The 25,714-nt window shown below is 46.2% G+C and overlaps 2 protein-coding genes across 3 annotated transcripts; both read left to right on the forward strand.

Annotated features, from left to right (window-relative positions):
• The first annotated feature begins 6,140 nt into the window (after positions 1-6,140).
• LOC146442001 (transcription factor SOX-17-like) lies at positions 6,141-17,125 on the forward strand. 2 transcript variants are annotated; one of them, XM_085052848.1, is made up of 3 exons: positions 6,141-6,220; positions 15,358-15,707; positions 16,028-17,125. In XM_085052848.1, exons 2-3 carry the CDS (start codon positions 15,416-15,418, stop codon positions 16,972-16,974), a joined length of 1,239 nt encoding a protein of 412 aa, XP_084908974.1. In that variant the 5' UTR covers positions 6,141-6,220; positions 15,358-15,415; the 3' UTR covers positions 16,975-17,125. The 2 variants fall into 2 exon arrangements, with proteins under 2 accessions (XP_084908974.1, XP_084908973.1); XM_085052847.1 differs by lacking the exon at positions 6,141-6,220 and having other exon boundaries at positions 15,286-15,707.
• LOC146442002 (transcription factor SOX-17-like) lies at positions 6,151-8,171 on the forward strand. Its single transcript, XM_085052849.1, has 2 exons — positions 6,151-6,520; positions 6,841-8,171. Exons 1-2 carry the CDS (start codon positions 6,229-6,231, stop codon positions 7,785-7,787), a joined length of 1,239 nt encoding a protein of 412 aa, XP_084908975.1. The 5' UTR covers positions 6,151-6,228; the 3' UTR covers positions 7,788-8,171.
• Positions 17,126-25,714: the final 8,589 nt, after the last annotated feature.

A 25,714-nucleotide genomic window follows, 5' to 3' on the forward strand; every position in this document is an offset into this window, starting at 1 on the left:
TATTAGTTGTTCTAGGCAGAGAAATTGTGGAGTTCATCATGCCCAGTAGAGCAAGCAGATGTGAGGTACTGGAAGTCCTGTGAGAAACATGATCAATGGACTGCTTTGAATCTGGAAGATGTACAGATGTCTTTTTGCTATAATTTGCAACTTTAAATTATATTTAAATGGAACATGATTTTCATTTTAATTAATATTAATAAACCAATGTGAAAATAATGAATATGAAAATTAAAATTCACCTTCTGCATTAAGAGTACTCAAGGAAAATAAATATCAACCAAAACAGTTGCAGCTATTAAGAAGTGAAACCAAATAAATTTCTCAAACCTTCCAACTCGGGACATTTTAAAATTACAACCTTAAACAATTTGGTTTCCTAATTTGAAAAATATCAAATTTTGTGTTTCTAAGTTTTGCTTATAAAGAATACCCTTTTTTGTTCAGGTAGCAGAACAGGTATTTTCAAATATTAATGTTGCTTCTAATTTCAGGGATTATGAATTTATTTTTAAATAAATGTATCCTATTATCCACTTTGGTAAAAGGTTTTATTCATGTTTGCTGCTGTTGAGGATCTAAATCCATTCTTAATTTCTCGCTGACCTTACTTGTTCATCACTGCTGATTCATCAGAACTGCAGATGGCAAGCTGTTGAAGTTTGGATTCACTCTTCATTTAGTATTTTTATTAGTGCTACTAACATACTTCTGCTAAACAGCTAGCATTGGATTATTTCCATGCACTAGAATCACAGATCGTCTCCTCTGTGACCATAAGTAATTGACATGTTGGAAGTAACTGCCCAGTTCCAAGCCTAGCTACTTTCTCATTTGTATAATTATAACAGTTTTATTCTGGCTAACAACAAAGAACTTCACCCTTTGAAATTATGCTGCCTGCTAAATAAAGCAATGTATAGATATGTATTACAGGACTGCAATAGCATTGTACACTGTAGTATAGCTCACCTTCTGAAGAATATCTATCACATTCATTCTTCTGGGCTTGTTAAGGCTATTCTAGGAGCTGAGTGATGCCAATAAAGAATTTTTTTCACTTCAGTGTAACGGGGCTCAGCGTTTGAATTCTACAGTTATATGAGCTGTCCTTCAATAGTCCATCACTTCGATATCTAGCATGTCAGAATAAAGCTTACAGTAGTACAAGTTAACAGTAGCTCTGCTGACACAAAAGCAACATAAATACAAACAGAGGCTAGGCCAAATTGCCTAGGTCAGATCAGATCCCTGAACTTTTGGCATAGCTCCAGCATTGTATAAAGCTTTTTTTTTTTTTGCTTTTTTTTTGCCTTTTTTTTTTTCGGGATTTGTATGTACTTAAATATGAAAAGTACTAAGATTTCTGTTCTTCGAAATTCAAGTATAAGGGGATTCTAACTAGCCACATCTACTGTACTTCTTCATGGTCCTATGCAACTCATTCTCAAACCAAAGGGCACAGGAACCAGAATGAAGTCGGACACTCATGTAATCAAACTGTTGAAATTTTTTCTTACAAAGGAATATGCAACAGGTCTGTAATATAAGTCTTATTAATGTATTTTTATATTAAATGATTATGCACATTTATTAATATAAAAGGTGATGAGCCTTGGGTCCAGATTACATTGTTAGTTTGAGAAAGGGGCCACTTCTAGGCTTTCTTCATGAAAATGATGTTATTTCAGTGCCATTCAAACTTTGTTGGGGTCCTCATATTGCCTGTCTGGAGCAGGTATTACAGAAGTACCTAGCATTCCTGTCAGGTAAACAGGTCACTTCCCACTGATTCCCATACATTTGGTTTCTGCCTTGAGACGGGGGCAGGGAAAGCGTTACAGGCGCATTAGAGCCAAGCCCGAGCAGTCCCGCCGGCGAGAGTTAACCCCTTCCTAGGAGAAGGCATGGTCGAGGTTTTCTCCTGCACCGCAGGTCCTCCAGGACGTGTACCATCAGAATCCAACATTAACCCTCGATAACTTCATTGAAAAGCCATTTCCTTTAGACAAGAAAATTTTCTCGCCGTCCTTCACTGCAGTGACATGGGCATGGTACATGGCATTATGTAGTTGAAAGAATGACGGACGCCAAGATGTATATGTATATCTATATCTATAAAGAATGTGTTTGCTAGCACCGAGAAGAAAGGATGAGAGAAATATCGTCTAGGGCTCCCCTTCCTCCCACCGTGCGTTCGGCAGACCCAGAGCTGAGCTTGCCCAAAGGGAAACACTGCAATCCCTGCGCTGCCCCGGTGGAGCGGATGGGGGCTGGCTGCGGCTGAGCCCTGGGACCCTCTGTAGATAAATGCACGACATGCCTCTGGCCCCTTTCAGACTTCCCTGTTCAACTCGGCATGGAGGGGGCTGCGGGAGAGCGGGCAGTCCCGAGGGGAAGCCAGGGGAGCGCCGGGGAAAGGGCCGAGCGGGGCGGCAGAAGGGCGCAGCCTCGTCCCCAGCCTCCCGCCGGACACAGCACCTGGCACGGGGACCTCGCTCGTGTCCGCCGGGAGGCCAAAGCGCTCTTACCTCGGGATGGGAATCGCGCACGTCCCGCTCCCCCCGTCGGACGCCCTTCAGTCCTAAAACGAGGGGACACAGTTGTTTAACACCCCCAAAAACAGCCGCGCACAGATGCAGGGAACCCATGTGCAGGGCTGTGCAGTCCCACAGCCAATTGTCTGTTCCCAAGCCTGCGGCGATGGGATGTGATTCTACCGAAGCAGCTCCGCTTCGGATGCTGAGGGCAGTTGCGAGCAGCAAGCTTTCCTGAGGTCTGCGTGCGTTTGCTGGAAAGCAACTTGCAGATTAAAGTGAGGCAGGCGAAGCAGTAACATTCTAGATGCTGGGGACTATTATTTTGCTGTAAAAAAATCAATGTTGTTTCGATAATTAGAGCTTCTGGAAGGGACGTTTTTCATTTTTTGGGTGTTGATTTTTTCCGTTCAATAGAGGGTCATTCCTGACCAGGGCTTTTGGAATGCAATCACTTCACTAAAGCAAAGTCCCGAAAAGTCTTTATTTGGGGAGATTTCTTGCACTATGCAGCACTGTGGGACTGGGCTGCTTACATTTAGTGGTTTTGAACCGCTTTAAAGGGGGAAAGAGTGTTGCCTTTAAATACACGTTAAAAAAAAAAAAAGGCTCTTGTCTTGGGAAACTGCTCGATTTGCAGGAAACCCTCCGGATGTTTGCTGCTTTTCATGTGGCATTTGTGGTCGGCTCTGATAACGCTGGGAGCACCACTTCCAACACCGCATTCTGTAATGGACCTGAAATAGAAACACATCTCTCGCCGGAGGATCCCCACTCCGCACCCCCGCGCAGTGTACCGGCGGGTTTAAAAGGTCAATAAATCAGAAGGATGAACTCTCGGTGGCATTGTTGGGTTGGGAAAGTTAACGAATGACCCCAGGAGTCGTGCGACCACGAAGGTTTCAGGAGTGTCAGAAGAAGTTCTCTATTAATCTCTACGGGGAAGTGAGATCTACGCGCAGAGCGCGACTAGGCTCAGAAGCAGCGCGGTGATGTGTGTTTTAAAGTCACAATTCGAAAATACCGAAACAGTCAAAACAAAAAGCTAGAAAATAACTGAGATAATCTGTCTATGACGCCAGGGGCACTGAAAGGGTCACAAACTGCCAACATTTTCTGTACAAGCCAGGGAGCTTTTACTTTCTCGGCTTAGATTCAAAACACACCTTTCTTTCTTTGATCCCAGATCAATGAGCTGTAGAAATGGTTTCAACAAATCTCTCAAACAAAGTCAAGTGCAGTTGCTTAGTTTATTACTTCATGTTCATTATATAGAAAAACATTTTCTTTTCTGCTGAAAGTGACAGCTCTAAAAATTGCTGTAAGCTTTATTTGCAAGCAGTCCCTCTACTCGCTGAACTTTTTCAGTACAAGCCCCTGGGGGATTTGTTCCCTTGGCTCACGAAAATGTTTCTGGAAATTAGAGCGAAAGGGAGAATTTGGCGTTTTAACAAGATCAGCAGGTAAAAAAAGGTAATACTCTCTCCTACGGTTTAAACTCCTAGCTGGTTAGTCTTGTTCGAATCAGTACTGCGATGTGAGCTGGGAGCTGCTCTGGGAGTCAATGGAAACGGACAGACTCCCTTAGAGCAGCGCGTTGTTGCCTTCTTGGGTTTTGTTTTGCTTGGAAGTCATGTTGCTTATTCCCCCAGCTGAGTATTCTGTTATCTGCAGGGAAAAATACACACACTTTCCTCCTGCATGAGTTTACTTTAAACAAGATTCCGATTCTGTTTAATTCAGAATTTTCTCTGGGTACCGGCCGTGCGTCGGTGCGTGACCAGTCTCGGGGCAGCTGGGCTGGGATTGAGGACTCTGAGTCCCGGCACGTCGGGTAGGGAAATGTCACAACCTCAGCCATAAAACTAAAGCCATTAGTACACCAGCCTTTACCAGGTGCTCCCTAAGATAGTGTCCCAAAGGCGCTGGACTGAAAACGAGTGAAAGGCACTTTATTCCCAACGCGCATTGGTGGCTATCCCCAGTTCTGGGCTGACGGTCGGCTTTGCAAGCGCAGTGTCCCAGCTAACTTATTTTACGACCAACTCTAAATGCACAATACGTTCGCAAGTATGGTGTTATTTATATACTAGTTTGAGATCAATTTAAACACACACGTGTAGAATCACTGTTTTCTCCCGTTATATAAGGAGAAAAAGAAGGGCTCTTTGAATCGCTGCCTCTCTTGTTGGACTAGCGCGAGTGTTTGAAAGGGGGAAAAGAAAACTAAAGCTTTTTGATCTGGTTTAGGCGAATACCAGTCTATTGGCAATGGTTTCGACTCATTGGAACAGGGATAAATATGCTATACCATTATGCTAGCAACGTATAGTTTGTTTATAATCTCTAAAAAACAAAGGGGAGCAGAAAGCATAATGTAGAAATTACTCGGAAATTGTCTTCACCGGCGTTAGTCCCTGGCAGCTCCTGTTCGCTACTACGTTGTTCTTCTTTTTAGAATATCTGGCTGTCAAGTGTAGAGAAGCAGGTTTAAGTTGTACGAAACAGGAAATTCAATATTAGAATACTCTAATAGTGATTTTGGCTTCATTCATTTAATTTCAGCGAGAATTCCTACAATATTGGTTTATTTGATCAAAGTGGCTACCCAAACAAAGGTGTCCTTAACAAAATAAACCTCTTTGATCTTCAGTTTAAAGCTGAGCAGTTTCTCAAATAAGCATTGATGCATTTAATAGCAGCACATAACAATGCAAATATTAACCAAAGCGCCCGTGAAAAAGCTGTATTCTACATTAGTTTGTATGCCAACGCAGAACATAAATGGTACTGATATAGAATTTCAGTTTATTCTGAAGTGATGGACTTCTTTTTCAAACATCTCTTTGTACTTACAGTTTATTTCTCAGGCAAATCAGAGAAATCCTGATAATGCAATGCAACAAACAATACGTACTGCAAAGTCCAACTTATTAGTAATAACTACATACAATAAATATTTACGCTTTTAACAAACACTGAATAGCTTTATTGGGAAGTACGAAAAAGGAAGATAGGATATATATCATAGACTTTATTCTGGTTTGAGTATTCCTCTGTTCGACGAGGTTGGATCTTTCATGGGCTTACGAGGGCAAATATGATCAGGTAGCACTACAGGGGAAGAAGCTGAAATGTGAGGCGCAGATGATGACTTGTGTTATTCTTCCCAAGCTATGTCCCAGGTCAGCCTACAGAAGAAGCCGCTTGTGTCTCTGAGCGTTACAGGGTATCTCGGCACAACTGCAAATACTCCGTGCCTTCCACCTCCTCTGTATCTGCTCTGCTCAAGGACGTCCATTAGCTCGGAGGGTCGGTCTCCGCTGCCATTGCAGAGGGCAGGGTTGAAGCCGAGTGCCGCTCACGAATGCGCTGTCGGTGCTCCGAGCCACACCCCGCACGGGTCCCGCGGAGGGCGGGGGGCAGCGCTGCCCGCGGAGCAGCCCGCGATGTGCTCAGGTGCCGGGAGGAGCCGCGGGGGCTCCCCGAGGGGCAGCGCAGCGGGAGCCACCGCCGTCCGGCTGCGAGCCCGCCCCGCCGCCCCATTGGCCACGCCGCGGCTCAAATAGGGCCGGGCCAGCGCCGGCGGCGGCAGCAGCGAGCGGGGACCGAGGGCAGGGAGTGTGCCTTGGGCTGCCTAGAGTTGGTAGCGCTCGGCAGCGCGTCCCGTCCCGTGCGGTGCCGTCCCGAGATGAGCAGCCCCGATGCGGGCTACGCCAGCAGCGACGACCAGGTGCAGGGGAGGTGCTCGCTGCCCATCATGATGCCGGCCATGTGCCCCTGGGCAGAGTCGCTGAGCCCGCTGGGCGAGGCAAAGGCGAAGGGCGGCGCGGCGCCTTCGGGGCCGTCGGGCGGCCGGAGCAAGGGCGAGGCGCGGATCCGGCGTCCCATGAACGCCTTCATGGTGTGGGCGAAGGATGAGCGCAAGCGGCTGGCGCAGCAGAACCCGGACCTGCACAACGCCGAGCTCAGCAAGATGCTGGGTGAGCGCGGGCGGCCGGGCGGGTGGGCGAGGGGTGCCGGCGAAAGGGGGATCCCGTCGGGCGGATCGGCGAGAGCGAGGAGCCCAGGCGCACCTGAGGATCTGGGGTGTGGGCGGGGAGAGGGGAGATCCGTGGGCTGCCGGGCCGGGTCTCGGTGTGGCGGGGCTTCGGGCGGTCGCATCCGAGGGCGAGAGAGGATGGCGCACGGGCGGGCGGAGCTCGGGGTCGGGCTGCGGGCGGGGGCGGTATCGGTGTTGTCGGGAGCGGGCGCGGGTGCCCGTCGGTGGGCGGCCGGTCTGACGGTGTCGTGGTGGGTGCAGGTAAATCGTGGAAGGCGCTGTCGCTGGCGGAGAAGCGTCCGTTCGTGGAGGAGGCGGAGCGGCTGCGGGTGCAGCACATGCAGGACCACCCCAACTACAAGTACCGGCCGCGGCGACGGAAGCAGGTGAAGCGCCTGAAGCGGGTGGAGAGCGGCTTCCTGCAGCACGGCCTGGCGGAGGCGGCGGCGGGGCCCGGGTTGGGCAGCGAGGTGGCCGCCGACGGCGGCGTCGGCGGCAGGATGTGCGTGGAGGCTCTAGGACTGCCGTACGGCGAGCAGGGCTACGCGGCGGCGGGCGCGGGCCACTACCGGGACTGTCCGCCGCTGGGCGCGGCGTTCGACGGCTACAGCCTGCCGACGCCGGACCCTTCTCCGCTGGACGCGGCGGAGAGCGAGGCGCCCTTCTTCGCGGCGGGGCTGCAGGACGAGTGCGCGCTGGTGCCCTACGGCTACGGCCCGCACCCGGCGGCCAACGAGTACCCGGCGGCGGCGGCGTCCGAGAGCCCGTCGGGCGCGTCGCTGCGGCGGCACCTGGCGCCCGGAGAGGCGCTGGGCGCGGGCGGCTCGCTGCAGGGGCTGCTGGGCTGCCCGGCGCCGCTGCACGCGTACTACGGGCAGGCGTGCCAGCCGCCGGGCCCGGGGCGCGGCCCCCCGCCGCCGCTGCCGCCGCCGCTGCCGCCCGGGCCCGTGGGGCAGCCCTCGCCGCCGCCCGAGACGGCGCCGTGCCGGGAGCAGCTGGAGCAGCTGCCGCCGGAGGAGCTGCTGGGCGAGGTGGATCGCACGGAGTTCGAACAGTACCTGCGCTTCGCCTGCAAGCCCGAGCTGGGTTTGCCCTACGGCGGCCACGACGCGGCCGCGCTGTCGTCGCCCGAGGGCGCGGCTCCCATCTCGTCGGCCGTGTCGGACGCCAGCAGCGCCGTCTACTACTGCGGCTACCCCGACTTGTGAGGGGCTGCCTGGGGCACGGCACGGACACAGGCACGGAGGCGCCCGGCCCCGCTCCTATTTATGTAATTTATTTGAATCTTGAGAACTGACAGGGTATCCGTGACCTGCTCGAGGTTTAAAAGGTGATGTGCCATCTCGCTGTCCAGGTGGTGCAGGTCTTACCATCACTGTCCGACAGTGACATGTAAAACTGTTCCTGCTGTGGAATCATAATACTAGTCGCACACGGTGAATATAATTTCAGAGGTCTTGTTCGAGATCCATGTGCTTTTTTATGTTTTACAGTGTGCTGGGTTTTATATGATGGATTTGTACAGAATAATTTTGCACTTTTACAAATAAAGGGAAAATAATAAACTGGTCTCTGTTAACTCCTCCAAGAGATCTTATCGTACTTAGTAATTGATTTTTACTGCCTTTTAAACTACTTTTACAAGTGTCCCTTCCACTAAGCATTAGGTGCTCTCACATTTTTTGTGGACATAGTCTTCCTCTGTTTCTCCTGCTGCAAATTTTAAGCCTTCAGTAACTGCCTTCTCCAGGGTCCTGGTTTATTTGTTTTTCACTTTATTGGTGCTTTCTTAGACATTTGCTTGATATGATTGAGCTAAACAGAAAAGAAAAAATAGAGAGACCCATTTTGTGTTTGAAGCGTAAAATCTTATACGGAAGCGCCTGCTGAAGTACGTAGATTTTAGTCTGTTTTTAATGGAAGCATGGACACACTGATGCCAGTTAAAACAGCTCCTTGCTGAAACGGCCAGATAAACGCTGGTTTAAGCACCTCCTGGGAGCGAATGTCTTTCACTTCCCCTTATCTGCTTTGCTGCGCCGGGGTGGGGGCTGGCGGTGGGGGTGTATCACATCTCCACTGCAGAGAACGGGAGCTGTAAATCAGGATTCAAAGTAGGTGAAAAATTACGACACGAGCCTCCAAAGGGGGAGGCCGGCCGGGAGCAGCCCACTCGGCACCCTGCCACGGCGACACCTTCATCCGTCCCTCCCAGAACCTTACCTTTTCTCTCCTAAAAATATCCCTTGATGTATTTCATGGCGTCTATAGATAGAAATATCTTCGTGTTTGAGAAATGTGCACCCTGCAGTTAAACTTGGGGGGGAAAAAGACGTTTTCATTTAGGTGTTAGTACTGAGTCCAGCTGTGGGATGTTACTGATAAATTAATTATGTCTATTGCTTAAATCGGGGGGAGGAGGTAACAGTCATATGGGTCGTTTGCTTCCTAAGATAAAGTTGTGGAGCTGAGCCCCGGGGAGGAGGGGACAGGGGCCGAAGTGGCAGACTTGCCCACAGTTTAACCTGTCTTCCACGAGGACGGGAAATTAAATTGGGTGCGTTTTCAAATCACAATTAAAGAAACTTATGTTTGTACCCGTGAAAGATAAAACAGATGCAAAGAGCCTCAATCAGTGAGTTTCGAGCACAGACTCGTTGGCCAAAATCGATTTAGTAATTGTATACTATTAGTGAGTCTTGAATTAAAAGGCACCCTGAACCTTAATATTTGGTAAAATAGTCTACCTTCTTAATATTCCCATTTTACTTTTCAGTCTTCAGTTCTCAGAGATATACCTAAAATACCCATCCTGCCACTCTCTCGTCCCCTCTCCCAACTGCACACGAGAAAAATCATGTAATTCGCAACGAGATGATGCTTCAGAACAAGGATATGTTTTCTTGACACTTTAATTTGGAAAAATATACTACATTCAAAACATAGATATGTAAACCCAGTAACTAAATGTGCATGAAAGAAGGTTTCATATTTGGTTGAGTTTTCCTTTTATTATGATATTTTAACCTACAGGATTAAAATAATTTTGTCCTTTTCTCACATGTTCACAACTTTCTGTGGGAAAATCACTTTGGTTGGTTTTGGAGATAAATAATCAGTAAGATTTTAATATCTTCAGCCACTATTTCTTTTCATTTTTCCTTTAGATGCAGGTTTTGCTCCCCTCCTAGCTTGTCAGACAGCTGGAGCCTGATGCAGATTTGAAACTGTAAGTGGCTCATAAAGAAGGTTAAAAACATTCCTTTTTTTTCTTTTTAATAATAATACCGGAAGTGAATTACATTAAATTGAAATAAATACACCAGTTTTGGTAAGATTGTCGGCCAACACACCAGTCCAACACACCACAAGAGTGTGCCAAACTGTGTGTAGTGAAGATGTGGCAGGTCTTCCAGCAACCCTTTTCACAGAACTTTCACAGACCCAAATCTAAGAAGCTTTACTTTCCTGTATTTAGCCAGATATGCAGCTCTTGTTTTTGAGCCCTTCCCTATGAGAAGAGCTGTCTGAAACTTCTTCAAAATATCTGAAATGTGGCAGATTTACGCACTGCCAATATACACGAAGCAAAATTTTCTGAAGCTCTCTCCAAGAACTATTTTCCTTAAAGCATCTTGACTTTCTGATTCTAAATGATAGACACCCAAATCTGTCCCGTAGCCCTTTTGAAAGCGTTAAACCTTCCTCACACCCCACGGCTGCCTATGACAGCAGGCACATTAAAAGAAGAACCCCAAACTGAATATTTTTTTTTCCCAAGTGGTTTCCGCGTCAAGATTCTCTCTGCCAGGCGGTGAAAGCAGTTTCTGCGTGTCCCGGTGGGCTGTGGAGAAGGCAGCAAGTGTGTGCCACACACCGAGGTTTCTCCCGGCTCCCTCGCTCTGCCGCACTCTTCAGGCAGAGTCGAGGTCTGCCACTGCCGCTCCGGTACCGGTATTGCACCCGGGTCAATACGCTCCCTGGAAACCGAGGTTCTGGTTTATTCCAAAAAGTAAATCACAAAGACCGGGTGGCATCTGCAATGCCTCTCCAACCTTACCAAATCTCTTTCTCTAGTTAAACAACGGCATTACCTAGACAGCGCCTTCGGGCCCCTTCCTACAGGAATGATGGAACTCCCTGAAGTTCACGGAGATCCCTTATGCCCAAAAGGTATTCAGCTCTTTGTCTTTTGTTTGCTTGTGGGGCTTTTTTATCCCTCTCTTATAAACGCACAATAAATCCGCAGTTACGTTTCAATTTTTCTTAGCACAGCCAAGTCATGTTGGTGTCACTCTGCAGCTAGAAAAGTTTGGTATGTTAGTTTTTGTTGGTTGGTGTTGGCTTTGTGGTTTATGGGCTTTTTTAGCTGGTGTTTGTTTGTTTGTTTTTTCTGAGTGGGTTTGTTAGTTTGTGTGGGGCCTTTTTTTTGTTTGGTTGGGGGTTTTGGGGTGGTTTTTTTTAAATTTTTTGCTTTGGTGGTCTTTGTGTGTGTGTGTGTGCACGCTTTCTCTGTTCCTTAAATATATGAGTAGAAAAGTAAGTAGGCCTAATGTGGAAAAAAGAGATTTCAGGCCTAGGTACTGAATTAAAGCCAGCTCAAGGTTCATCCATACAGGGCAGGTGGCAGGAAAGCAAGAGGGTGAGAATAACAACACACTTGCTAATGCAGAGAAGCTGGAAATATCAGGAAGCAGTGGTTTTGTGTTCTGAAAAAAAAAAAAAACCAAAAAGCAAAAAACACCAAAAAAATAGCAATATTACCTTAGTGAATTTCTGCCCATTTCTGTAGCTGTATGCTTTTCCAGCTAGAAAGACAGTAATCACTAGAATACATTAGCAGCAATACTGCTGAAGAATTTCTCCTTGTATACAAATGTAGTTTATTCATGTGGCAACCCTATTCTCGTTTTGTAATAAATCCTCTCCCAGTCTCCCGTGAGAAGGACGACAGAAGCTCCTGATAACTATTAGCATGCCAGCACGGGATCAGGAGCGGGCGGCAGGGACAGGCCATTCGCAGCCTTGTGACAAGCGATATTGATGTGCATTGGGTGGCTGACTGCACTTATTGCTGCACCGAGGGACGAGCTGGATGGACAGAGCTGTGAAAACCAGTAATTACACACCCACATTCGCTTCACGTTAAACAGTCAAGTAATGTGTTGACTAATTAAATACCTGCGAGATCAGAGTTCAGTTGCCCTGCTTCAGCTTTCTGTCTATGAAAATAGGAATCTCTTTCACCTTCTCTGTGTTTGGACAGAGGTTTCTAAATACGGCAGCTGTCTGTGTGAATAACGCAGTGCACAGATCAGTCAAGGCTTCTCGCAGACTGCTATATTTTAGTATTTTAAGCGTATGATTTTACCCTGAATTACTCAGAAGGTCCGCCACATACAGAGATTTCACCTAAGATATTAATCTTGTCTCAGAGCAAATGTTGTGTAATTCCAGCTTGTTCCTGCTGATACCTGAGCGACTTCTCTTTACTTTGGATGCTGCAAAACCTATCATCGCTCTTGTCCACTGCGCTAGGAAAAAATCTCAAAGTCCACACCTTCTAAAGAACAAAAAGAAAATGATTGGACTTTCTACACTGTAAAATGACGGATTATGAACGCGTTTGCACTAGTGCAGAGAAAGGGCAGGTTATGTTTCCCTTCCCTGCCTCGAGGGTTGCAAAGCCACCCGGATGTCGTTGCTATGTCACTAACCCACGATCTGTTCGTATTCTGGATTACAGAGTCCCATAGATGCTTGGGGCATCCCAATGCTGAAGATAGGGTGGCATTACATGTTTGTGTTATTTCTGAAACTCGTTTCAAAACCGCGCTCTTTTTTTTTCCTCCTTAAAATCTGGGCTGCTGAATCTCTGTATTTGCTGCCCGGAAGTCACTCGTACTCAGAGGAGCTGCTGATGGCGATGGATCGGTAGAGCTGCTCTAGGGTACCAGCCCGATAAACTCATGCTGTCAAGCTGTTACGTGGTATGACTGAATGCATCGCGTGATGCAATCGCTGCGTGACTCTGCTCGCCGGCGGGTGCTTTGACCTAATCAGCTGTGAATTGCCCCAGTTCGTGTCTGCTGAAGAAAGCCTACTGCAGACTCGGGAGATCAGGTGTCTCCTGCCCCAATATTCGGCACTCATCTCCCCAGCGTGCTCCAGCAGGGACAGTGGGCACCAGTTACCAGGCCAACCGGGCTGGCACAAGAGGGGCAGCCCGCGGGTGCAGCATCCAACCCGCCGCCCTTAGCGCTCTCCCGGCAGCCTCTGGGATGGGAAAGTGTGCGGTGGTCCCTCTGTAGCGCTGCCAAACAACGAGAACGGACAGTGCAGTGAGGGGCACGGAGGGCTGAAACAAGGAGGGGAGCACCGTGCAGGAGGCCAGGAACGGCAGCGGTGCGGCTCCAGGCTCGAAGACAGCCCACTAAAAGCAATGCAGACTTGTAAGACAGGTTCAGTCGCCCCTGCGCTTGAGAATGTCAAAATTTTCTCAAAAAAACTACTCCAAGTTAACCAGCTGCCTAGTTTTTATCCTGGGGAAATTTAAAATACGTGTCCAAGGAATACCACTGATTCCCTTTTATATTGTATGTACGCACGTTAAAAATCAGAGCAGAGAAACAATTCTGTGTTGCAATAGGACACAGGGAAATTGTTTAAAATAAAAGAACGTCAATTTAGATTAACTAGAAAGGAGGGTTTTTTTACAACCATGGTGGTAAAACACCGGAACAGGTTGCCCCAAAAAGTTGCGGATGCCTCATCCTTGGAAGTGCTCAAGGCCAAGTTGGACGGGATTTGGAGCAACCTGGTCTAGTGGAAAGTCTCCCTGCCCATGGCAGGGGGGTTGGAATTAGATGATCTTTAAGGTCTCTTCCAACTCAAACTTGTCTGTGATTACTTTATCACTTTTACTGCGAATACACTTTAAAGGGTTTATATATAAATATATTCAGCTAAGTTCTGTCCAAAAGGAGTTATTTCAGATTTAGGCTGATATAATTGCAATTACCAATGGGTTGTTTCACAAGTATTCTGCCCCCCGAACATTCCTGGCCTGCAGGTATCTACATTTGCTTCTCCGGGTTACACACCTACGTGGAAGATGAAGGACTCTAAACTGACCCAGGTTAGTGTGGCTCTTTGTAAAGAGCTAACACAGAATTATATCGTCTCTGCTTCTAACAAAGCATGAACACAGAGGTACCAGAAAAGAAATTGTAGAATGACTTAAATGATTCCTATGTCCATCCCTGGAGAGAAGACAGGGGTTCCTCAAGTGCAGCAATCTGTTGAGAGTGCTCCTGCTCCAGCTCCTCACCAGGAGTTACCACAGTGCCTGGACGGTGTCCAGGCTAGCCGCCCCATATACCTGGAGGAGATAGGCTGTCATGGAAAAGTGTGCCTTATTGGAGGGGAAAAAAAAGGGCATTAATGACCGGCAAACTTTATCAATGGGTGCAGGAATTATTCAGGTTTTTGGTTTTGTTTTTTGTTTTTCCCCGCCTGTAACTTCACGCCTCTTTTAATCTTAAAAGGTGTGATCTCATGTATCAAGGCACGGATGCGTCTTTCAGCTTGTCCAGTTACCCTGCATAAGAAAATGCTCCAAGAAACATATCCCAGGTCATACCAAGGTTTGCAAGTCGTGCGACTGCTCGTTCATGGGCAAACTTTCTCTGCATTCATCTTGCGTGGAATATGGCACTGATAACACATCTTCCGAGGTACGCGTTCAAAAATGGGGTTGTTGGTGATACCGAAAATATGACCGAATATTAGAAAGCCGAAAGTGGAAGAATTATTTCAGTTGATGAGAAGGTCCCATTTATCAGGACCACTAACAATATGATGGCAGTAGGACAGTTGTAAAAATAATTAAAACTCCCTCAAACCCAACACCTACTTTTAGGAAAAACAAACAGTATTGGCTTCACAGTTTTTCTATACATTCCAATAAACTGAGGTTTGGCTTAATTTTGAATTCGTCGTGATTTAGTGAAACCGACTTGCCAAGGAGGCAAAGCATATAGAGCTGACGGGAAGAGGATCCTGCGAGGCAGCAACAGCGGCAGCCAGAAGAGAAAAAAATCTCCCTATGTGTGCGGTGCTTCCCGCCATAACTGGGAGCGCGGATACACCGAAGCATTTCCGCGCCGTTCCCTCGGGGGAGTTGGTTACGGGGAGGAGGGGGCAGAGCAGGAGCAGCGGGAGAGTCTCGGACCTGCTCAGGTAGCACTGCAGAGTAAGAAGACGGAGCGTAAGGCACAGATGATGACTTGTCATATTCTTCTCAAGCTACGTCCCAGATCTGCCTACAGAAGAAGCCGTTTGTGCCTTTTAGAGTGTTACAGGGTATCTCGGCACAACAGTAAATACTCTGTCCCTTCCACTGCCTCTGCTCTGCTCAAGGATGTCCATTAGCTCGGAGGGTCGGTCTCCGCTACCCTTGCAGAGGGCAGGGCTGAAGCCGAGTGCCGCTCACGAATGCGCTGTCGGTGCTCCGAGCCACACCCCGCACGGGTCCCGCGGAGGGCGGGGGGCAGCGCTGCCCGCGGAGCAGCCCGCGATGTGCTCAGGTGCCGGGAGGAGCCGCGGGGGCTCCCCGAGGGGCAGCGCCGCGGGAGCCACCGCCGCCGTCGTCCGGCTGCGAGCCCGCCCCGCCGCCCCATTGGCCGCGCCGCGGCTCAAATAGGGCCGGGCCAGCGCCGGCTGCGGCAGCAGCGAGCGGGGACCGAGGGCAGGGAGTGTGCCTTGGGCTGGCCGGAGTTGGTGGCGCTCGGCAGCGCGTCCCGTGCCGTGCCGTGCCGTGCCGTGCCGTCCCGAGATGAGCAGCCCCGATGCGGGCTACGCCAGCAGCGACGACCAGGTGCAGGGGAGGTGCTCGCTGCCCATCATGATGCCGGCCATGTGCCCCTGGGCAGAGTCGCTGAGCCCGCTGGGCGAGGCGAAGGCGAAGGGCGGCGCGGCGCCTTCGGGGCCGTCGGGCGGCCGGAGCAAGGGCGAGGCGCGGATCCGGCGTCCCATGAACGCCTTCATGGTGTGGGCGAAGGATGAGCGCAAGCGGCTGGCGCAGCAGAACCCGGACCTGCACAACGCCGAGCTCAGCAAGATGCTGGGTGAGCGCGGGCGGCCGGGCGGGTGGGCGAGGGGTGCCGGCGAAAGGGGGATCCCGTCGGGCGGATCGGCGAGAGGGAGGAGCCCGGGCGAACCTGAGGGTCTGGAGTGTGGGAGGGGAGAGGGGAGATCCGTGGGCTGCCGGGCCGGGTCTCGGTGTGGCGGGGCTTCGGGCGGTCTCGTCGGAGGGCGAGCGAGGATGGCGCACGGGCGGGCGGAGCTCGGGGTCGGGCTGCGGGCGGGGGCGGTGTCGGTGTTGTCGGGAGCGGGCGCGGGTGCCCGTCGGTGGGCGGCCGGTCTGACGGTGTCGTGGTGGGTGCAGGTAAATCGTGGAAGGCGCTGTCGCTGGCGGAGAAGCGTCCGTTCGTGGAGGAGGCGGAGCGGCTGCGGGTGCAGCACATGCAGGACCACCCCAACTACAAGTACCGGCCGCGGCGACGGAAGCAGGTGAAGCGCCTGAAGCGGGTGGAGAGCGGCTTCCTGCAGCACGGCCTGGCGGAGGCGGCGGCGGGGCCCGGGTTGGGCAGCGAGGTGGCCGCCGACGGCGGCGTCGGCGGCAGGATGTGCGTGGAGGCTCTAGGACTGCCGTACGGCGAGCAGGGCTACGCGGCGGCGGGCGCGGGCCACTACCGGGACTGTCCGCCGCTGGGCGCGGCGTTCGACGGCTACAGCCTGCCGACGCCGGACCCTTCTCCGCTGGACGCGGCGGAGAGCGAGGCGCCCTTCTTCGCGGCGGGGCTGCAGGACGAGTGCGCGCTGGTGCCCTACGGCTACGGCCCGCACCCGGCGGCCAACGAGTACCCGGCGGCGGCGGCGTCCGAGAGCCCGTCGGGCGCGTCGCTGCGGCGGCACCTGGCGCCCGGAGAGGCGCTGGGCGCGGGCGGCTCGCTGCAGGGGCTGCTGGGCTGCCCGGCGCCGCTGCACGCGTACTACGGGCAGGCGTGCCAGCCGCCGGGCCCGGGGCGCGGCCCCCCGCCGCCGCTGCCGCCGCCGCTGCCGCCCGGGCCCGTGGGGCAGCCCTCGCCGCCGCCCGAGACGGCGCCGTGCCGGGAGCAGCTGGAGCAGCTGCCGCCGGAGGAGCTGCTGGGCGAGGTGGATCGCACGGAGTTCGAACAGTACCTGCGCTTCGCCTGCAAGCCCGAGCTGGGTTTGCCCTACGGCGGCCACGACGCGGCCGCGCTGTCGTCGCCCGAGGGCGCGGCTCCCATCTCGTCGGCCGTGTCGGACGCCAGCAGCGCCGTCTACTACTGCGGCTACCCCGACTTGTGAGGGGCTGCCGGGGGCACGGCACGGACACAGGCACGGAGGCGCCCGGCCCCGCTCCTATTTATGTAATTTATTTGAATCTTGTCGGGACAGTTTCACAGCCTTTGTCCGGCCGGAAATGCGCTGCTATCCTGGTTATCCTGCAGGCTACAAGCGTCGTTCAAACAGTTTTTTTTGTCTGGTGTGACAGAACGTTTACATCGTTTTTTCTTACCTTCATGTGCGTAATTATTGTTAGTTTTGCAACATCAGCACTGTTACTTGTCTGCCCAGAACGTGATTTTAGTTGTGTTTTTAACTCTGTTTTTTTGTATTTCCGGAAAATAAATGAACGTACAGCTGTTTCTGTCATTCTTCTTGGCCACGTGAGCTTTGAGTGAGACGAAGGTTAAATCTGTCGTGCCCTAAGGCGATGGATGCTGAATACAGTTAGGATGTGATTCTTTCACCATGACAATGACTCTGAAAGGGTGTCCAGGACTTAAGGTTTCTTTTCCCAGGTGTGGCTGTATTCTTGTCACATAGCTGAATTGCTATATCTCCGCTGCCCTTCTGTCTCTTGGAGTACAGAACATGTGACTGTACTTGTGTGTGTTTGAAGGTTTTTTCCTTCTGATTTGAATGCCAACTGAATTTGCATCAATGCATTGGGAAAAAAACTCCTGTCTCTGCAAAAAAAGGAGGCTAGGTAAATTTTAGATACTCATTTTAAAGTCTACCTGGAAATCCATTGGTTTTGTAAAGTTGTTGATGTGAAGGTGACTTTGCTGTACATATTAATTTCTGTTTGAACGAAATGATTCACAGACAGGATTGAAGCTGTATGTAAAAATTTTAATACTTTCTGCAACTGACCTTCAAGACTGTTCATTCCATTTAGTGCCATGGAGTTCAGGCTCAGATTTATACAAGTGAGCAGAAAAGCAGAGCAGCCCAAGTGCTCATTTTTGTTACACACACTCAACTGCTGCTATCAATTGACCATTAAAACAGGTTTTTTTTAGCATATTCACCTGTACTGCTTTCTTGTGACATTTCTGCCACTGCAAGACTACAACTACATCATCACTCTTCTGATGTTTGGAAGATGCTGGCTGGAGTCAAAATAATTGCAGTAGACATTTTCTGATATTTTAATTTGCAAGTGTCCATTCAAAAGTGGTTAGCAATAACAAATAATTTTTTTGTTAGTGTACTTTATCCTGCACTAGTTTATTAGACTACTAAGTTCTAGGTGGAGAAATCCAGCAAAAATTCCATTTGTGCAACATGTGCTTGGGTTTATAAAAATTATGACAGTGATCATTTTTTAAACGAGTTATGGACACAGAGCTGGCTGTATTTTCAAACAAACCTAGTCAAAACATGGGATCAGATAATGTTTTATTAACTCAGAAAATGTAATTTTATGTAATTTCAATATTTTTGTCTGGATAGAAATATTTGGAATAATTATAGGCTAGCAGAGGTCTAACAACGGTGAAAACTCTAGTTGAACAAATTGGATTGTTCCAGTCATCTCCTGGATGACCAACACTGCTGATCACTTTCATGGTAATCATACTCCTTCAGTTTAGGACTGTTAAAACTGTAAGAGGGGTTCTTTCTCATACCATTGCAGAAATGTTCTAAATAATCCCCTCAGAATAATAGCATACTAGGTACATTGAATGTGTGTTTAGGTATATTGAAGTAATATTAATTTTGTTTGTATTGTTTTTTTTTGTATATTAATTTACAACATGTGTCCTAAGACACTTTTTTTTCTTATAGTACAATAGTATAGCCTCAGTATCCAGCTGAATTCTGTCATGAAAGTAAAAAAAAAAAAGAAAAAAAGAAAAAGAAAAAAAATTCTCCAGTAAAAGAAAAGTAATAAAGGGAAGTAAGCTTAATTTAAAAAAATCCAAAGTAAGGTTAAACAGAGTCCAGTCATACATGAAGTTTGAAACCAAAATGCTCCCTTGTTGCTGTTGAGCCGCTAGCAGAGAAAAAGACCCTAGTTCTCAGTGTGACAAGAAAGAAGAAATTTATTATTTTGATTTCAATATATATAGACTTTTCAGAGGTCGCCCAGATTGGTCAGTCAGAAACCTCCCCCTAGGCCTGATTGGCCAGGCCTGAACTGTCCAAATCTCGAGACACTGTTTCAAAACATCCAAACTTTATCTTTGTTTATAAAACACAGAAGGGTGTTCTCATGGGAAAGACCTGTGCTAGCCACACTCCCTACTTATAACACTTGCAGCACTTTTTCCCTCCCAGCTTCCAGTTCTCAAATTGAATTCCCTTTGTCTTGTGGTTGACCATCTAATACTGATTTCTGCCTAGAACTTTGTCCATCATCTGCATCAAATGAAACACCAACTGGGGAATCCCTCACCAAATAACAGCATCTGATCCTCCTTGTCTTTGTGAGTCTGTATTTTAATCTGCTGCAAGGTGAAGGAACAAACATTGTCAGTGGGATTTTGAGATAATATGTAGGACAAAAAAAAATGATGCTGGGGCTGTGGTATAATTGGTTCAATTCCCATTCTGGGAATGGCATCAGTTACTTTGTCACTGTGTTTTCTGCATGTTCCCTTTTTGCTCTAGTCTCCTGTTGCACTCTGCCTAGCTTGTTCCTTTTTGTTACTTTGTTGCTTTTTTCCTTTACTACACTTTACTACACTTTACTATACTTTACTATACTTTACTATAAACGCTCCCTCCGGGTTTGTTCATTCGTTCCATTCTTAACACCAAGTTTTCCCCCTTTGACTGAAATCTACCTGTATCCTGTCCCTTTTCTTGGTGACTTTTTTTTTTTAGCCCCTATTTCTTTCATGTTCTTAGTTGCCCACTCTCTTTATCTTTACCTCTGCTCCTCAGTGTCTCCTGATTATGTTTCAGTCCCAATTGTGCCCTCTTTTCTACCCCCTTGCAAACGCTCATTTATTTTTTTCCTTCTTTCTTCCTTCTCTCTTCCCTCTGTTGGTTCCTGCTGTTATCCTATGAGGTAGCTTCATCTTTATAAGCTTTTTCTCCTGCCTTCCTGCTTCACGTTTCATGGTCTAGTGCTTCTCATGGTTTTTAGAGTCTCTAGCCTCTATTTAAGAGTTTCAACTGTAGACCACAGAGGACAATGGTAAACACATCCGATGATACTAAGGGAATGTTAAATATTAAAATTACTGCAAAAGAGTCCTAAAATTGATTTGATATGATGTGATTGAAAGAACCTATTTTCTCTACCTTTATTTTCAGGAATAGCTGACCAGTTTTAGCTGAAACTCCTGTGCTCTGCTGGAGTCAGCTGACTGGGGTGCAAAATTTGTGGTGCAAACACATTGCTAAAGCTATAGAAAGCTGACTTCATGCTCTTGAAGTGGGAAGTCTGAATTGACTTTATTTGCAGGCATCTGTATCACATTCAAAATCCTCTGAGTACAGCTCTCAAATGCATTTGAGCACTTAATTGAGGAATGGGAAAGTCATTTAACTGATGTATTTGTTCAAGCATAAACCAAGTATTTTTCAGGAAATCCTGCACAGGAATATTCAAATTTGTACTCAAAGGCCACACTGAGCACTTTCTCAGTTGAGTGAAACGAGGTTGGCAGCTTCCCTTGTGTGCAGTGGGTACCAGGCTGGTTTGTGTGGCTCCTTGGGTGGCTGGGGTTTGTCTGTGCAGCGCCCGATGTGGAAGTGTGGTTGGTGCAGACTGAAGTATTCCTCACTGATTCACTGTTGTTTCCCTGGAGCTGCGGCATGAGGAGTTTATGGGCTGATAAATGGTGTACATGTTAATCTCTGGTGGATCTCAGCTACCTCAGTCCACTCAGGTTATCAGAGCAATTTCTGGAACTCTTAAAGGGAATGTTACCTTCTGTCATGATAAATCAAAGGTCATCATATATCCAAGGCCACCAGTCTGGTAAGCTGGAAGTCAGGGTGTGGAGGCTCTTAGGTATTTTAATCATATATATAAAATATTTTTCTTCAGTTCCTTAGAGCTGTTCTGCAGAGACCACATTGCTTTGATTAGTTTCCGTATTAATACAGTGAAAGGAATAATGTTCCCATAGCAGATATTATTAAAACTATTGATTGGTTTATTGAAATTCTTAGACTTTTGTAAGTGAATATGGACTTAGAAGTGGAATATATGAAATATTTTAGCAACTGCTACATTTATGCCTGTATATGCAGAGATTACTACATTAATACAAATTGATGTATAGATTTTTAAATTTTGTGTTACAGATTGCAGTGTAAAATGGAGAAAACTAGGATAGTTAGTGGAGCAGAAACTGTGGCAGCAGAGTCTTAAATAATGTCTAATTTATACTTCTTGTCAGGTAATTTGCAAATAAGCATTTTGTCTTACCCGAGTAATTTAAAAATGTATGTAATTAAATGGGCACATGGTCATGTGGAGACAAGGGATTTTTCATGAGGTGTCTTAATGTCCAGGTTGTACGCTGCATTTTGTATAGTCTGAGATTAAAAGCAGTTCTAAGGTGTCTCAGATTTAATTAAAGCATGAATATAACTTATGTACCTTTACAAATTGAGGTTGCCACAGCTCTTAAAATGTTAATGATGTAAGTTTTGAACTTTTGAGGTAAAGGAATTGAAACACTCAAAGGTCATGGTATATGTCACCCAACACAGATAAAAGTGAAACACTACTTATGATGTCATGAATCCTTCAGTAAAAAGAATCTCAATGAAGAGCATGAGAAAAAATACAGAGTATTTCAAAACAAATGTAGAAATGCCATTTGAGACATCAGTAAATATCTGAGATTTGATGTGGACTCCAGAAATTTCATAATTATATAAATTGCAATTTTGTTTCCAGCTCTTTTTTAGACTCTTTCAGAACACTTGTTTTAGGAATATTTTTCACCTTTAGTGGAGCAGTAACAAGAGAAATAAAAATGTTTGAGCTGCTGAGGCTCTTTGGTTATGGCTGTGTTCTCTCCTTATTAAATAATTAATTTTTAAATAATAGCTGTATTGTGACAAAAATTGATTCCAGGTACCTGACATTGAAAAATACCGAAGTAAGGTTTAGAAACAAAGTTCTTCATCAAAATAAGTTTTTATCTTCTAGTTGTTCAAAGAAGGATACCAGCATTTTCTGCATTTTAAAAAGCAGCGGTTCAGAGAAAGTGAATTTCCATCCTCTTCCTTATCAGACAGAACTCGTTTCATGGAGTATTCCATAGAGTTGTCAGGGGAATATGGTTATTGTTCATATCGAGGGTGGCTGCTCCATTTACCCACAGAGAATATATTTAGGTACCAGCAAGTCTTGGGTTCTTTCCAAGGCATTGTGGAATCACTTTATGGTGTCTGATTTACTTTAAAGCTTCTTGTTATTGCCATTTAGAAACAAAATTTATCCTGCACACATCCTGTTTAAAACAAAAATTTGTCCCCTGTTGAACAAAGATAAAGAATATTAGAATGTTTTTCTGGATAAAGGTTGTGTTCAAATTAACTGGAAAAGTGAACCAATATTTGAGAATTCATGGACCTGAATGGTTTGATGCCATACAAATTCTGGTTTCAAATGCACAGATTGGTATTACTGGAGAATAGCTGAGGTAGAGCCAGGTTATGTGGTCTTAATTTTCTTTCTTTTTTTTGTTTTGCTTTATGCTTTCATTATTTTAATGAAAAGTATCACTCCTACAAGTTACTGTGAGCTAGATTACATGTGTTTCCTTAATTAACATGCATAGTCTTTCTATATGTCAACCTATGACAATTTTGACTGTGCAAAATCAACAGTCAAAACTGGTTTCCCTGAGTAAGGTGAAGCAGATTTGCCATCAGAAGTCTGCAGTACGTATAAATTTCTCATACCTTGGAATTGGGTATGATGACTGGAGGTGTAATACTGCAAAAATACTCACCAGCACTGATAAAAGAACCTTGAATTACAATGTCCTTGGGTTTGCCTTAAAAAAGAATGGACTTAATTCACCATTGATTTGGAGTCACAGGTTGAACCTGTAAAGAGCTATTTAATGCATGGAAAACTTGCTATAATTTCTCAAGATACAAGGGCTGTTGCTTTTATTCTCAGACAGAATTACCTAAGTTATTTCACTGCAAATATTATTGCATAGCAGAGAAGGCCAAACCTGAGGCAAAAACAAACAAACAAACAACAAATGTAAAAAAAAGCCCCAAAAAAACAAAAAAAAAACCCACAAAACAAAAAAGGGAAGATCTATTTTGCTATTCCTGAATAGGTCAAAGTAATGTCTCAGGGAATAACTCTATCGTTTGTACCTACTCAGATATAATCTTGAAATTCCCACAGGAAATGTGAAAAATAACAAGGTTGTTATTTTTGTTCCTGCATATTGAAATGACTGCAAGAGATCATCTTCTCCTTCAACCAGTTCAAGCATCCTCTTGCAAGGAGCTTTACAGAGACAGGTGTATTTCATTCATGAGTCTGATTTCCAATTACAGCCTTTAAATTATGCTTTATTAACTTCCCAGCATGTGTAACATCACTTATACTCTGTGTCATTAATGTGAGCAACAGCTACCTCGATCCTGATGGGTTTATTTTACTCAGTGGTTGGCATATTTATGTAAGTAAGATTATGTAATCACTTGTCTGTTCAGAATAGTTTGTTCTGTAGTCATTTACAGGCTGTCCTAGTTGGGAGAGGCAGAAAACTAGGCTTTGTCTTCCAAAACTTATGAAAAAACTCATCCAGATGAATTTAGTCTCAGGACAGACAATTTTCCAAAGCAACCTGTCACTCAGTGAAACACTTTCTAAAGAAAATTTGAGAGCCTTGACAAGATGTCAAGTAAAAGATATAAATAAAAATTTTCTTCAGTGAAATCAAACTCAGAGCACCACTTCTAAAAGAAGAAAACAGTTGATTTGAAAATCCTTCATCAGGGCTTTACCCTGACTGACAAATCTGAGGTTTTTATTCCACTGTCTTCCAAGGTGACAAAAGCAGTAACACCAATCCAAGCTAAACTACAGGTTTTTTTGCTTTAGTCCAGTTTTGTTCTGATAGTAATGTTTATAGAACCCTCTGGTTGTAGTACCAGAACAGCAACATGGCAGCAACTTATAACTCTTTTAGAGTGAAAATTGCTGTTATTAATTTGGCTTCATACTTTGCTCATTTTAAACGTGGAGTAGAATTCACAATTATCTATTCAATTTTTTTCAAAAATTTAAAAAATCAAAGTTGCACTATGAAGCCTGAATAGCTGCTTCCCCTCAGGAAGGTCTGTGCAGTTAGGTTGATGCAAAGAATAGCCATGCTGCCCATCTTCAGGGGAAATCTCACCAGGGAACATGACTGCTAGATGGCTGAAAAAGTGTAAATAACATCTGACAACGACTTGTTGTAGCACAATCATAATTTCCATAGAAGATTATGATTTAGATTAGATTTTATAATTAAGATTATGATTTAGGATTAGAATTCTCTGGGAAAAAAATGCAATGTGCTGTATGCAGTCTATGTGTAGAAGCAGAGAGCAAATTGCTTTCTTGTATTTATAGATAATTACTTAGTTTTAGCAGCATTTAAAACAGGGTGTGATAGATACCTGAAACCTTTTAGGGGTAAGTTGGACATGAATACTCTTGCATTCCTAACAACCTTAATGCCTCTTCCAGTCATGATGAAGTATCGAGATTGACCTGAAATACATGAAGCAATTCAGAGTGACTACTTATTGCTATCAAAATATACGATCTGAGAATAATTCAGTCAGTAAGAACTTACTGAAGTAGAGGAGCCACCTACAGCAGTAACACAACATGTTCAGGCTTGTTCTGTTGCCTGACAACCTTGACATAATTGTGCTGTTTCCTCTATTTGTGTAACAGTCCCTGGCTACAACACACATCCTTGAGCAAGAATTTTCATTTCACTGTTCCCAAATGGCCTTCATATAATTTGCTGTGCACACATGACTGCAGTATTGCAGAATTAACTACGCAAATCCTCAGCTACAGCAGGACAGTTAGCTGTCCTTCATCATCTACAATTCATTTTGTTTATTGTACTTTAGTTTGCATTTATGCAATACCTTAGCTTTTCACTTTACACTGCTAAGAATTTGTTTTACATAGGAGAAATATCGGCTGCTTGTGTTCTTCTTTGGTTGTGATCTGCTAGTGGCAGGTGTGGCTGGAAGTGCACATAGGATTAGAATTTTCCCTGGAGAGAGATATTAGAAATTCATGGGATTCCTTCTGCAGTGTAACCTACACTGTTCCCCACTTCTGCAACCTGGAAACTACAAAGAGTCCCCTCTTCCTCAGGGAAATATTGGTTTTCTTCACTGCTGTGGCTCCTGTATTAGTCACTTTTTCATTCTGCACCTCTAGAGCACATTTCCAGTTGCACTTGGTAGTGACAAGTAACTGACTTTTCATTTTGGTTTTAAGCTATCACAGCAAGTTTACGGCTCATGTGTGTAACAGTGGTGCTGCCATTATCAACACTTCTTTTTAGGTTGGAGTCTGAAACACGACCTGTAACCATAACATATACATTTCACCAAGTTTTTGGGGAATCTTGTTAATATTCTGGATATTTTTCTCTCTATATGAATTTTTTTTTGTGTTTTATTGATGTTAGAGATCTGAAAACTCAACAGACCTTTCCTATGATTTCCTATCTCATGGAAAATTGTATTCCTGTAGATAAAATCTTCTCAAACAGGCTTCATAGGCAAATATGTATTGTGG

Source organism: Lichenostomus cassidix, chromosome 2 (genome assembly GCF_008360975.1).
Source record: "Lichenostomus cassidix isolate B80296 chromosome 2, HeHo_3.0, whole genome shotgun sequence".
Taxonomy (NCBI): domain Eukaryota; kingdom Metazoa; phylum Chordata; class Aves; order Passeriformes; family Meliphagidae; genus Lichenostomus; species Lichenostomus cassidix.